The 12,489-nt window shown below is 41.4% G+C and overlaps 1 protein-coding gene across 13 annotated transcripts in view; it reads right to left on the bottom strand.

Annotated features, from left to right (window-relative positions):
• SGIP1 (SH3GL interacting endocytic adaptor 1) overlaps positions 1 to 12,489 on the bottom strand; it is a 220,262-nt gene that overhangs the window by 55,740 nt on the left and 152,033 nt on the right. For 8 of the 13 annotated variants that reach the window (XM_014585341.2, XM_006171377.3, XM_006171378.3 and 5 more), the window contains 3 exons: positions 11,427 to 11,936; positions 2,026 to 2,153; positions 975 to 1,101 (listed from right to left, as the gene is read on the bottom strand). In XM_014585341.2, the coding sequence (XP_014440827.1) occupies positions 975 to 1,101; positions 2,026 to 2,153; positions 11,427 to 11,936 (765 nt within the window). The remainder of the gene's footprint in view (positions 1 to 974; positions 1,102 to 2,025; positions 2,154 to 11,426; positions 11,937 to 12,489) is intronic. The other 5 variants (XM_006171385.3, XM_006171386.3, XM_027769433.1 and 2 more) reach the window with 1 other exon arrangement.

Raw genomic sequence — 12,489 nt, 5'->3', positions numbered from 1 at the left:
GGAATTTATTACTTTTGGCTAATGATTCTCCAAGCAATGCAGGATGGGTCAACTGGTTTATAATATGGTAGAACTGGAGAGGTGTTCACACCATAAAGGAAGAAGATGGGGGCACAAGGTTGAGTGGGAGAAATGGAGTGGAAAAAGCCCAGGTCACAGATACCATGCAAAACAACAACACCACCACCCCCAAACAACAGAAAACAAAACTTCTCCCACCCTGAAAAAAATAAGAGAGGCAGCAGGAGGAGCCTATGGGAAGTTGGAAAAGAGAAGAGACCAGCCTTGGGAAGAGGACAGATTCTCCAGGCAAAAGGAGGCATTTAAACCTGGGAAAACCATCCAGCTCAACAGCCATTCTCAACTCTTCACTTGCATCACAGCATAAGGGAAGAGGCCATATGGCATTTTCTGAAAATGCCAGCATTGACTTATTTCTCTGAGAAAATTGACCACACATCATAAAAAAGCACTAAAAATGTCAGAAAGTTTGTTCTAGTCCCCCAATGCCAATGTTTATACCATTTGTCAACCTAAGACAACCAAAAATGATGAAGAAATAAAAGCCTCCAGAAAATCAAAGTTCTAAATTTTGTGATTTCTGATGTAGTACACAACCGGAATTCAAACATTTTCCCTCAAAGGAGACTCTTTTTATTAAAAGAAATAAATCTCATTGACGTAGACCACCTTGGGTGATTGTTTTCCTTACTTTTTTGAATATCTCTGTATGGAACAGTGTAAGAAAAGGTGTGCAAAACAGAGATGTTAATGTTCTTTTATTTGCTTATTTGCTTAGCTAAAGCACTTTGCCTCCTTTGCTGAGAAGGTGCTTTTAAAGAGTCAGGTGACTGTAGCAAAACACACAGCAAAACAGTTTCAACCAGAAACACCAGGGCCTTGGGAATTTCAGGTCATCAGAAACAGCCAGTCAAAAACCACAAACGCATTAAAAGAGAGGAGATAATTTTTACCAACTGTAGGAGTCGTGGCTGCACTCAAGGAATTGGTCGACGATATTGAAGATGTGCTTTCAGCCCGGGCTAAGGGTGCTATTGGAGGAGGGCTAGAAGAATGTATGGGAGGGCTGAAAGGTCTGGACTGCAAGGGAGAACAGAGATGAGAGTTAGATACACTGGTTGTAGTACCTTTGCTCCATTGTCCCATATTTTCAATGTCTCCCTGCCCTGGGTATGAGAGCTCAGGTTCTTATATGATTCCAGGTGACATCCATTTCACACTGAAATCAACTACATTTATAGAGGAATTTGTGGAGTGGATCTGGAGAAACCATCAACCCCAGCAGTCTAAATTCAATAGGTCCACAAGGCTTAGTAAAGCTGGGATCTGCGATGTGGTCAGCAGATCCAAGCGGGTCACACAGTGTGAGAGTTCAGACCCCTCTGACAATATTTCAGTATGTAACAGTGCACTGTGCTAACCAGGCCAAATATTATAGATATCAGCAGTTTGTGATTGCTGTGTACGGATGGCAAAAAGTGTCCCTCTGCCAGTCTTTTTAATTGTTCACACAGAACGCAGCCTCAAAGCCCAGTGCGAGAAACTTGGGCAACAAGTTCATCAGGCAACCTCTTTATATTTATATAGTGCACTTACTACCAACAACTTTTCTGCAATCTGGGGCCAGATCAGAACCTGTCCCCTCTTGAAGTTTTCCAAAATCAGACATATATTGTGCACAGAAATGCCTCTCTAAAAGATTTAGCACAATTGGATGTAACTCTCTTCATTTGCATTCCACGCTCTGTAGAAGAGCTGAGGGCCCGAGCATTCTATCTCTACCATTTCTGACCGGGGCTTGAAAGATAGTAGAGATTTGAGGAGGGTGGAAATGTACACCCAGACTACAGCGGCTGTCTTCAATGCAGCCTGTAAGGCTCATTCACACAGATGCTCTAATGCTCAGAACTGAAGCAAGATGTCCTGGGTGTGAAGGCATTTTAAGTTTTTGTTTGTCATTCTCACCACCTGTTTCTGAAGAAGCCAGGGCAGAGGGAAACATACCACATCTCCCACTCCAGGTTTTCCTGGAGGTAGTTTTGGCCGGGATGGAGGCCGTGGAGGAGGTGGAGGAGGAGTGGTACTGCTGCAAGGAACCAAAGGGGTGGCTGGTCGAGCAGGGGATGATGCACCTGCAAAACAAGCTGGTGTTAAAGATGGTGGGAAACTCAGGGGCCTGAAGTGCTGTCACCAAGGTACAATGCCAGCCCCAGAGACATTTCTTCCCACCTTAGCAGTTACTACTATGCTAAACACTGCAGCACACATTTTTTTTCTTTTTTCTTCTCCTTCTTTTTTTAATAAAGAAAAAAAATTACGTAGTTGAGCTATGGTTGATGGCAGAAGCTGAAGCTCATTGCCTTTTATTGTCATGTGACACCAGTGAAAGGTAAATCCTTTGATTCCTCTATCTGTGATAGAAGGTAAATCCTTGATTAAGGCTCTTAGTGGTAGGAACTTTCATTTTGATTATGAATACACTAACTTGACAGGAAATTCTCTTTATTTATTTTTTTTTACATATACTCAGAATTTATATGTCTAAGATGAAAATAGAAGTTGGAGGAAGTTGAACTGATTTTTCCATATCTGATTTTTTTTCTTTTTAAAACATGAATAAGTGAATGATCCTTTTTATTGTGCTTCAAAATCTGAGCACTGACTTTATCGAGGCACCCAAATACTTGATGGTAAGCAAAGGGCAAAATATAAGAAAGTAAACTAAATGTTGCATGAGTAATATGGGTTTGGAATCTTAACAGAAATACTAAATTTAGAAGATTTTATTTTGTGAAGGAAGCTGTTGAGGAATCTGTCAACATAGAGTTTGCTCATGATTATTTTTCAGTGATTTTTTTTTTTTAAAAGCTTTGTCAGGGTGCGTGCACTTACCAGAGAGAGACAGAGAGAGAAGGAAAGTGAAACAGCATCCCCCAGGAGGGATGATCAAACCACAATTCGTTTTCCTCCGTTTCTCCTTCCTTTCAGGATTTTGGACATACATGTACATGCACCAAGTGTGTTTTTCAAGCTTCTGGGTCTGAGACTCAAGCTATGAGGTCAGCCATATGGGTTACATCGGCCTTAACCACCATGCCATGGACTGGCCCTTGTGATGGTTTTTGAAAAAGTCTCTTGGATTTACTTTTCTGGCTGTCAATGACAAGCATATGAAACACAGAAGACACACAGAGGCTGGCATGCACACTGATCAGCACACCAGTGGGATCTCTGGACTCAGGGACCTGCCTGTCTTCAGTCATATATCTGAGCTATAGGAGAAAACTATAGGGCTAAAAACCTTAAGAAAGTGAAATCGATATTGAAATAGTTCTTATTCAGAAAAGTTCCACCTATAGTTGAGATTTTGTTACTTTGCTTAGAAGCGCAGGTTATCAAATCATCCCAAGAAAATCCTAAGAAATCTTGCCCCTGTGAACTATCCACACTCTACTCTTTATATTCCCTACCTCTCTGTCATCCCTTTCCCTCCCTTCCCAACACACCACAGAAGTCTAATCTCTGCAGAGTCTGGGACCAGTATCTCAGCCACGGATGTTCAGATTTTCAAAGAGCTTTGAAGTTAAGTAGCAGAACCCATCATTTCAGAATCTGCTCTGATTTTAGAAGAGCCCTTAAGGGTAAACCGTTCTCCTCTTGCTTAAATAATCTGAGATCTTTTACAAAAATTAGTTTTTATTGATCTGTAATAATTATACATATCTGTGGGGACACAAAGGAATTTTCAGTACAAGAATATAATATGTCATGATTAAGTTAATGTTTTTAGCATACCCATTGGGTGTGTTTCTTTGTGCTGCTTACTCTATGTGTGGTCACATTATTGTAAAATCCTACTGTTACCTCCAACCCTCTCTACTTTCACCTTCTTCCACTACTATCACCTACTATATTCTATTGTTTTTTCCAGATTTTTTTTTTTTTTTTTTTTGCCATACGGTGTGTGTACTTGCCAAAGAAAGATAGAGAGAAGGGAAGTGAGAAATCATTCCACAGGAGGATGGCCATGGTGTGATTCTTCCTCCTCTATTCTCTTCTTGGGATTTTGGGTATGCACACACACATGCCCAGCATGATTTTTAAGCCTTTGGGTCTGGAACTTTGTGGGAGTCCAGTGATGTGACCACCACATCACCTGCTGGCCACTATATTTTCACTTTTATTGTATTCTTATCTTTTATTTGACTGGGTCAGGACCTACTTTAGGCATTTTACATGTATTATCACATTGCCATGACAAATGTTGGAAGTAGTTACTATCTAAATAGAAACTGATACTTAGAGATATATTCAATAACTTGCACAAGGTCACTCAGCTCAAATGCAGAATTAAACTCCAAAGCCCAAACTCTTAAACACAATCTCTTACAGCTTTAGACTGACTGTGAAATCCCATACTTTGCATAATGCCTATTCTTATTTTTGCATGGTTGGCTTGCACACGTCTCTCTCAATTTAAATTTTCTTAGTCTTTGTCTAATATCTCTTTAAAAAACCAAACAATCAACAAACAAACAGTATGCTTTGACAGACCTCACTGCAAAGTTTCCTTTTGAGTATTATGTTAGTAGATTCATACCCAGGATGTTTTCAGAAGACAAAGTGACAACATAGAGATGGGAAATAGGCCTTTAAACAGCAGAGTCTTTGTCAGGAAGTTTTATGGGGCTTTCTTGGAGAAAAGAGGGTTCTATTTAGCTTTGGGAAAATCATTCTCTAGGAATGGTCCCAAATATTTATCTAAGGGTATACTTCCAAGAAATAATTTCTTAAATCATCCTCAGGAGGTCAGCTGCTTATCCCTTTCCTACATGTTCTCGAAATGTAAAAAAAACATTTTCCAGTGGGACGAGCAGGTGGTATGGTGATTAAGGTGCTGGACAAACCTACATGCCCATCCACAGTTCGAGTCCCAGACCTGGTGGCTTGCTTTCACACTTTCTCTCTGTCTCTCTCTAGTTAAATTGAAATAAATGAACAAATGAATTAATAAAATTAAATAAATAATTAAAAATTTTTTCCAGTAATGTTTGGGAAAGTATTAAGAGGATATCATGAATGCAGTGTAAACGATTGAAACACACTGAATGGAGAGTCAAATGATGTGAGTTCGGGGGCTCTGACCATTATAAACTGTGGCATCTGAAGCTCTCTGAAGCTAAGGTTCCTTGTTTTAAGAAATGAGGTGGTGTTTTTACTGTACAAGGTAGTTGTAACAATCAAAATTGAGAATGTTTATGAAGGTGTTTAATAAACCCTAAAATGCTACACAACGAGGATGCAATATAAGGGGTCTTCAAAAAGTTCACAGAAAATGTGTATTATGAAAAAACTATGGATGAATTTCAAAATTTTTTGCACCAAGATAAACTTGCACTTGAATTTCATTTTTCCAAAAGCTTTTCGATTTCCCTTGTAACTGTTCATGATAGTAAAGATGGTGTTTTTTTGATACATATATAACTAAAATGTAAAGAAAAGAAAAATTCACTGTTAATTGACAGGTTGTTTTATCTTTGCCTTTAAGGAAATGCAAAATTATCTGTTGATGACAGCATGTATGATGTCTTTAACTAGACTAATATACAGTGTATTCATGCTGGGAAAATTAATTTTTCAAGCTGTAATGATGCACAGTGGTTGAATATATAAATATGTATATATGTGTGTGTGTGAATATGTATATCTATATAGGATAAAAAGATATATAAAAGAATTCTCCATTTGAATTACTTTTCCTTTACTAAGTTGATATAATTTATTTATTTATTTATTTATACAGTTAAAAAGATACTAAGAGAGCATGTAAGAAGCAAAAAGATATTTTGGCTAAAACTCTGCTTGCTAGAGACTTAGCAAATGACCTTCGAGACCTGAGGGGCGGGGCATTTCAGAAGTAAACTATGGGTTCCCATACTTTCATGGGATTACTGTATTGTTTCATGTTTTAGAATGTATGGTTATTATTTGTTTATCTCTAGACTCACTATTTGATTCTTAATTATACCTTTTTGCTTCTTTCAGGTTTTTTTTTTAGAGAGATTTTTGCTATAACGTGTGTGCGCTCGCTGGAGAGACAGAGAAAGACAGAGAGACAGAAAGTGAGAAATCACTCCCCCAGGGTGGGATGACCATGTCGCAATCCCTTCTCTTCCATTCTCTTCTTGGGATTTTGGGCACACATGTACATGTGCCTGGTGTGAGTTTCAAGCCGCCAGTTCCAGGACTCGAACTGTGGTTGACTACATAGGAGTCCAGTGACATAACCATTACACTATATGCTGATTCCGCTTCCTTCAGGTTTAACTTTTTAAGCACTAATGAGTTCTGTGAGCTAAAAACAAGTTGGAAACCATTGACATAACCCTCAGTCCTTTCATTTGCATCCATTTATTTGCTGTTCTCTACCTGAAATTTGCTGAGTTTATTTGGTAACCCCTGAGACCCACATATCTACAGCTTTAAGTCTTCTCTTTTTTATGTGTGTGTATAGTGGTGAGGGGGACTGGGCAAGGTAGGGGTGATGGGGGACAGTGGAGACAGCTAGGGAGAAGTGGTAAAGATACAGGCAGTGGGATTAGAAAAATCTGGAGCCAGATCCTGCTCTGCTTCTTCCTAGCTTTGTGACTATGGCCAAGTTAATGCTTTCAGCTTCAGTTCCCTTATCTGCAAAATAAGGCTAAAATACCACTGTACTATTGGGAGAATCAAGTGAATTAAAATATATGCCCTTTGAGATATGTAAAGAACAAAACTGCTTTCCCAAATAGTGTTTCCTTTCTTCTTCTTAAATTGCCAGAGGGTGCATGTACTCGCCGGTGTGTCAGCGAGACTGAGAGACAGAGAGAGGGAGAAAGCAACCCCCATGGGGCGCAATCTCTTCTCCTCTATTTCCCCATCCTTTCAGGATCTGAAGCATGCATGCACGTGTGCCGGTATGTTTTTAAACTTGTCAGGGCTGGAATTTAAACTGTGGCTGTCCATGTGGAATCTGGCTCCCTTAACAACGAGGCTACAGGGCTGGTCCCTCGAGCTGTGTTTCTTAGAATACAATTACATCAATTCTTTGACAAAAAGTATTAAATACGCATAGGAATGGTTATATATTAAGCTTCTTCTTTTTTATGTAGGGAAGATAAGAAGATAATTAACACATTAAAAGCCCTGAAACAGTGCTGCCTATAGAGCTTTCTATGATGATGACAAGTTCTAGAACCACTGTCAAAAAGCTAGCCACTAACCACATGTGGCACTGAGTGCTTGATTGTGGCTACTGTAAATAACTAAATACCTAAGTAACTGACTTTTTACATTAATCTTGATTGACTAAAATTATAATTAGAATAGTCACATAGGACTAGTGACTCTTGTACAGACATTGCTGCTCAGAAAGATCTGTAGTTTAGAGCTATATTTGGTTAATTCAACCTCAAGTAGCTCGAACTCTTTTGTTTATGGGTGTACATGTGTGTCTCTGTGTGTGCTTCTCAACAGCTTCTTTCAATATTGTTTAGTTTCCCAGGTTAGCAAACATTGCTCTGAACATTCTCTTTACTAACTCCTCTCTTTCCCTGACCTCCAAACTTGCTGCAGGCCAATAAAACTGCTTTTCCCTCCTGTCTCCTGACACACTTTTCACATGGGAGAATAGACAGTCTTTGCCAGGAATCAGCATCTGCATTCCAATAAAGCAACGTTCTGGCCAAACTAGGTATTTATAACTTCTTGCCGTAAGGAAATGAAAGTTCTTGGAGCAAATTCTTCACCACCAACTGTTTTCAACAGCAGGTAATGTTTTGCTTCATAAGCTGTAGGTTCTGTCTACACTTGGGCAGAGAGAGCCACTCTGTTGTAAGTGAAATTTAAAAAGTGAGCATAACTGTTACCAATTAAATACAGTTTGAGAGGTAGAGGAAAAGTGAATCCCATTAGGCTAAGTGTTATGAAACGAAGGTAGTGAGAAGTATTGCTAATCTTTAAACACGAGGCCATATTTCAACCCTAAATGTCCCTTTCTAACAGTGTATGTATATTCTATCAGTAAGAGATTGAGGAGCAAATAAACTGGGACTTAATTCAGGAGACACCAGTGCAAGGTTTTATGTATTCGTAGGCCTCACCGGCCCACTTCAATTTTCCACTTTGAAATCTAGTCCTTTAGTACCAGCAAACCTTTTTCAGCCCAATTATTAAAAATCAGGACTCTTCACTGGTAACATTTTAAAATAATTTCAAAAAACGGTGTGGAAGTTAAACATTTAAAATAACAACACAACTCTCAAAGACTCCAAAAGGGCTGTTCTAAGGCTCTTCTCTTACTCACAAGATCAGCTATTAACGCAATTCAACAAATATCTCCCAGAACCTGTGGAAAGTGATAGAGGAAACACAGATGCATAACAAGCTGCCCTGCTGTCCTCACATGGGTGTCTACTTTTTGGGAAAGCATCTTGGCCCAGTACCGGAGGGAGGTTAGTATTCTTTAAACTGCCCTTTCAGAAGACAGAGACTAACCCAGGTAAGAGAGACCCCTAGAAAACAACAAAAGGACACCCCTCTCTTACGATGGACAACTGGATCTTTTGGGTGTGTGATCTGAAGGCTTTATGTCAGGACCCTTTATTTTCTTTACAAATAAGTAAGGAGCCCTGCATCTCAACAGAGAGATGCAGGTGGATGCTCTGACCCTCTAGAATTGGAAGGGAGTGCAGAGGAGTACTTTCCAGAGTTGACATTTGGTGATCTTGCTGATAATACTGAGTGTTATGGGGGGGTGTCAGTGGTCAAAGAAGTTTGGGATATTTTGTGACCAAACTTTCCAAGAAAGCCTGGAGAGCACAGAGGTTAAGAACACAGGTTCAGGATCAGACAGTCCTGAGTATGAATTCCAAGTCCGTCCCTTTCAACTGTGTAAACTTAGGGGCAAATTACTTGAAATCTCAAGTCTCAGTCCCCCCACCTCCACCCCGCCACCCCATAAAGTGGGCAAATAACAGTATCTACCACATGGGGCTGTTGCGTGAATGAAATGGTACATAAAGCACTTCACATCACCCCCAAGGCAAACAAAGTATAAAAAAAACAAAGTTATTACTGAAAAATAAAAGCTTCCAAAGGTCCTGAGGTGAAGAAAAGTGCTGAGTTTTGGTTGAATGCCATGCTTCCCAAACTTGTTTGAGTCTCAAATAGTCTTCCTTTTGGGAAGGAGGGCTGATTATAAGATAGCTGTCTTGAGTACAGTGCAGGTGCATCCTAGCCATGTCCTTGGTCACCTCAGATGGTGTCACCTTAGAGCACAGGGGAATTTGCAAACACAGAGCAGGCGCTGAGACATGGTCCTCTGAAAGAGGCAGCAATGATGGCTGAATATCAAAAGAGAGACAAACGCCTTTCCTTTCTGTCTCTTCCTGGGTTTAAATACATCACCCTTGATTGCCTCTTTCAAAGCAGACGAAAAACAAATAGCACATGGCATCCCCTTGAAAGTGCTTAGACTGCACCCCCATGCACAGGAGGGAGGGCACTGAAGGATCTCGCCAGACAAATCTGAGCAACAGTGGAAGGAATATGGAAGGAAAGGTGCTCATCCTTTCTTAATGAGAAAACATAAAATGAAGCTATAAATAAAGAAACCCGCCCTCCCCCAAATCAAATCCAGTGTTAGAACTTGCATAGAGAGTTCCCCAAAGCACATTTCTGGTGGGCTTTTCCAACACCTGTCATCATACTTAGAGATGACCGCATAGACTGAGAGCTGGTGTCAAATGGTGAGACCAGAGAACCACGTTGTCTTCAGTTGATTAGTTTGGGAAGCCCAAGTCAGTCTTTGTTGTTCCCTAAAGTCTCCTATTTAAACCTTAATTTTTTTTTCTTTTCATTTTTGCCATAGATTGCATGTACTTGCCAGAGAGAGGCAGAGAGAGAGAGACAGAGAGGGAAAGTGAGAAATCACCCCCAGAGGGTGCAATCCCTTCTCCTCCATTCTCAAATAGCACATGGCATCCCCTTGAAAGTGCTTAGACTGCACCCCCATGCACAGGAGGGAGGGCACTGAAGGATCTCGCCAGACAAATCTGAGCAACAGTGGAAGGAATATGGAAGGAAAGGTGCTCATCCTTTCTTAATGAGAAAACATAAAATGAAGCTATAAATAAAGAAACCCGCCCTCCCCCAAATCAAATCCAGTGTTAGAACTTGCATAGAGAGTTCCCCAAAGCACATTTCTGGTGGGCTTTTCCAACACCTGTCATCATACTTAGAGATGACCGCATAGACTGAGAGCTGGTGTCAAATGGTGAGACCAGAGAACCACGTTGTCTTCAGTTGATTAGTTTGGGAAGCCCAAGTCAGTCTTTGTTGTTCCCTAAAGTCTCCTATTTAAACCTTAATTTTTTTTTCTTTTCATTTTTGCCATAGATTGCATGTACTTGCCAGAGAGAGGCAGAGAGAGAGAGACAGAGAGGGAAAGTGAGAAATCACCCCCAGAGGGTGCAATCCCTTCTCCTCCATTCTCCTCTTGGGATTCTGGGCACACATGCACAGGTGTCTGGTGTATTTTTTAAGACACTGGGTCTAGGACTCTAAATTTATAGTCAGCCATGTCCTATCTAGCCACCTTAACCATCATACCACCTGGCTGGCTCCAACCCTGCATCTTTTTTTTTTTTTCCCTAAATAAGTCAGAAAAGTTAATGTGACTTTCTCCCTCACTTAAAAACAAAAGCAAATGAAACAAAAAAACCCCCACAACTCCTTTTCCTACATTTTTTTTTTTTGAGAGGTTTTTGCTATAGGGTGCGTGCACTTGCCAGACAGACAGAGAGACAGAGAGACAGAAAGCGAGAAATCACCCCCCAGGGGGGATGGCCACGCCGCAATCCCTTCTCCTCCAGTCTCCTCTCGGGATCTTGGGCATACACGCACACATGCCCGCGTGAGTTTTAAGCTACCGGTCCGGACGCGAACCGCAGTCGACTACGTGGGAGTCCAGCGACATAGCCATTTCGCTAACTGTTGGTCCTCCTTTTCCTACATTTTACCTATAAAACCTAAGGCCTCTGTAGAGGCATTTGCCAGGAAACCAGACATTTAACATGAAACACATTCCAGACTTTCTAGACTTCTCGGGCCTCCTAACTACAGGGCGGAAGGCAGGCCACTCCTAAAGGCTGGAAGAGCGAGGAGCAGAACACATCCACAGACTGGGACTATGACTGCGAGCATTCAATGGACCAGGACATGCCACGGGGCCACAGGACACCCAGAGCAGAGGGAGAATGGCTGAAGCTCTAAAGGTCCTTGCCAGGCAGGAGGAGGTGGTGCTCACACTGCAGCAGCCATGGCCATTCCCCTCACACGAAGCACACTCAAACAGGAAGACGTACCACTGGCGGTCCCCGGACCACTGCCCGAGCCCGGTCCGGGGGACGAAACCACAGTCCTGTAGGTGGGTGGTGGTGGGGGAGGTGGCGTTGCTCTCTGTCCCAACCCAAAATCTTTAGGAGATGAGATTGTTTCTAAGTAATCATCTTTAATGAAGGTCTGCTCAGCGACTTTCTTCTGGACTTCTTCTAAATTGAGCGGCGATGGTACATTGCGAGGAGGCCCAGGAGGCCCAGGAGGCCCTGGGGGGCTCTGAGGGCCCGGGGAGCCAGGAGGACTGGGAGCTGGGGAGTCAGGTGGGTTGTCTGATGCAGCGGGTGGGGACACCACCTTTTCCCTTGGAGTCAACTCTGGTGTGACATGTTCCGGGGACGTATCAGAAAAATGGACCCACTTTTCTTCAGCATTGACAGCAACAGACTTGGGGGACAAGATTGGGCCAAAAATGCTGTCCAAGTCATTGATTGATGGTAGCTTTTCAATTTTGACCTCTGTGGCTGACTGGTCATTTCCTGTGGTTAAAGTAGTTGATTTTAAACTTTAATCGACTTTGTTACTATTATTCGTATTGGGGTGGGGCGGTCAGGGAGGTGAAAGCAAAGCCTGCTAAATACAGTGGTTACCGGGTGCCTCGATGGGCGTGTTTCATGCTGTAATAACACTTTTATTAGATTAGGAACTGAAGGTGGGGGTGAGTTCCCCACCTCCATAATGTGAGCATCGTTTTTTTTTATGCCATTATTTATTCTTCCCCGAGGTGACCCAGTTAGCTACTTTACCATGATTTATTATCAAATGATATTGCTCTCAAAGGCTGCTCACAAGTGTACAAAGTGTGCTTGTTTTGAGGAGGCAGGGTTAGGTTCACAGAGAAGTACAGGCTCTGGAAATGCCAATTCCAAAAGGAGGTCACTTCTGGAAATCCGGCCTACTGAAATCCACACAATACAATATAAAAAGGTTTGATGTCTGAAAAATCACCCTCCTATTTAATAGATTGTCTATCTAGTATATTAAATGAAAATGTTTGATGAAGTTAATTATAATATCTGTTGGTTTAGAAAA

The sequence above is a fragment of the Tupaia chinensis genome, unplaced genomic scaffold (assembly GCF_000334495.1).
Source record: "Tupaia chinensis unplaced genomic scaffold, TupChi_1.0 Scaffold149502_1, whole genome shotgun sequence".
Lineage (NCBI taxonomy): Eukaryota > Metazoa > Chordata > Mammalia > Scandentia > Tupaiidae > Tupaia > Tupaia belangeri.
The sequence above is the reverse complement of the archived record's forward strand: the minus strand, read 5'-3'. Positions and strand labels throughout refer to the sequence as shown.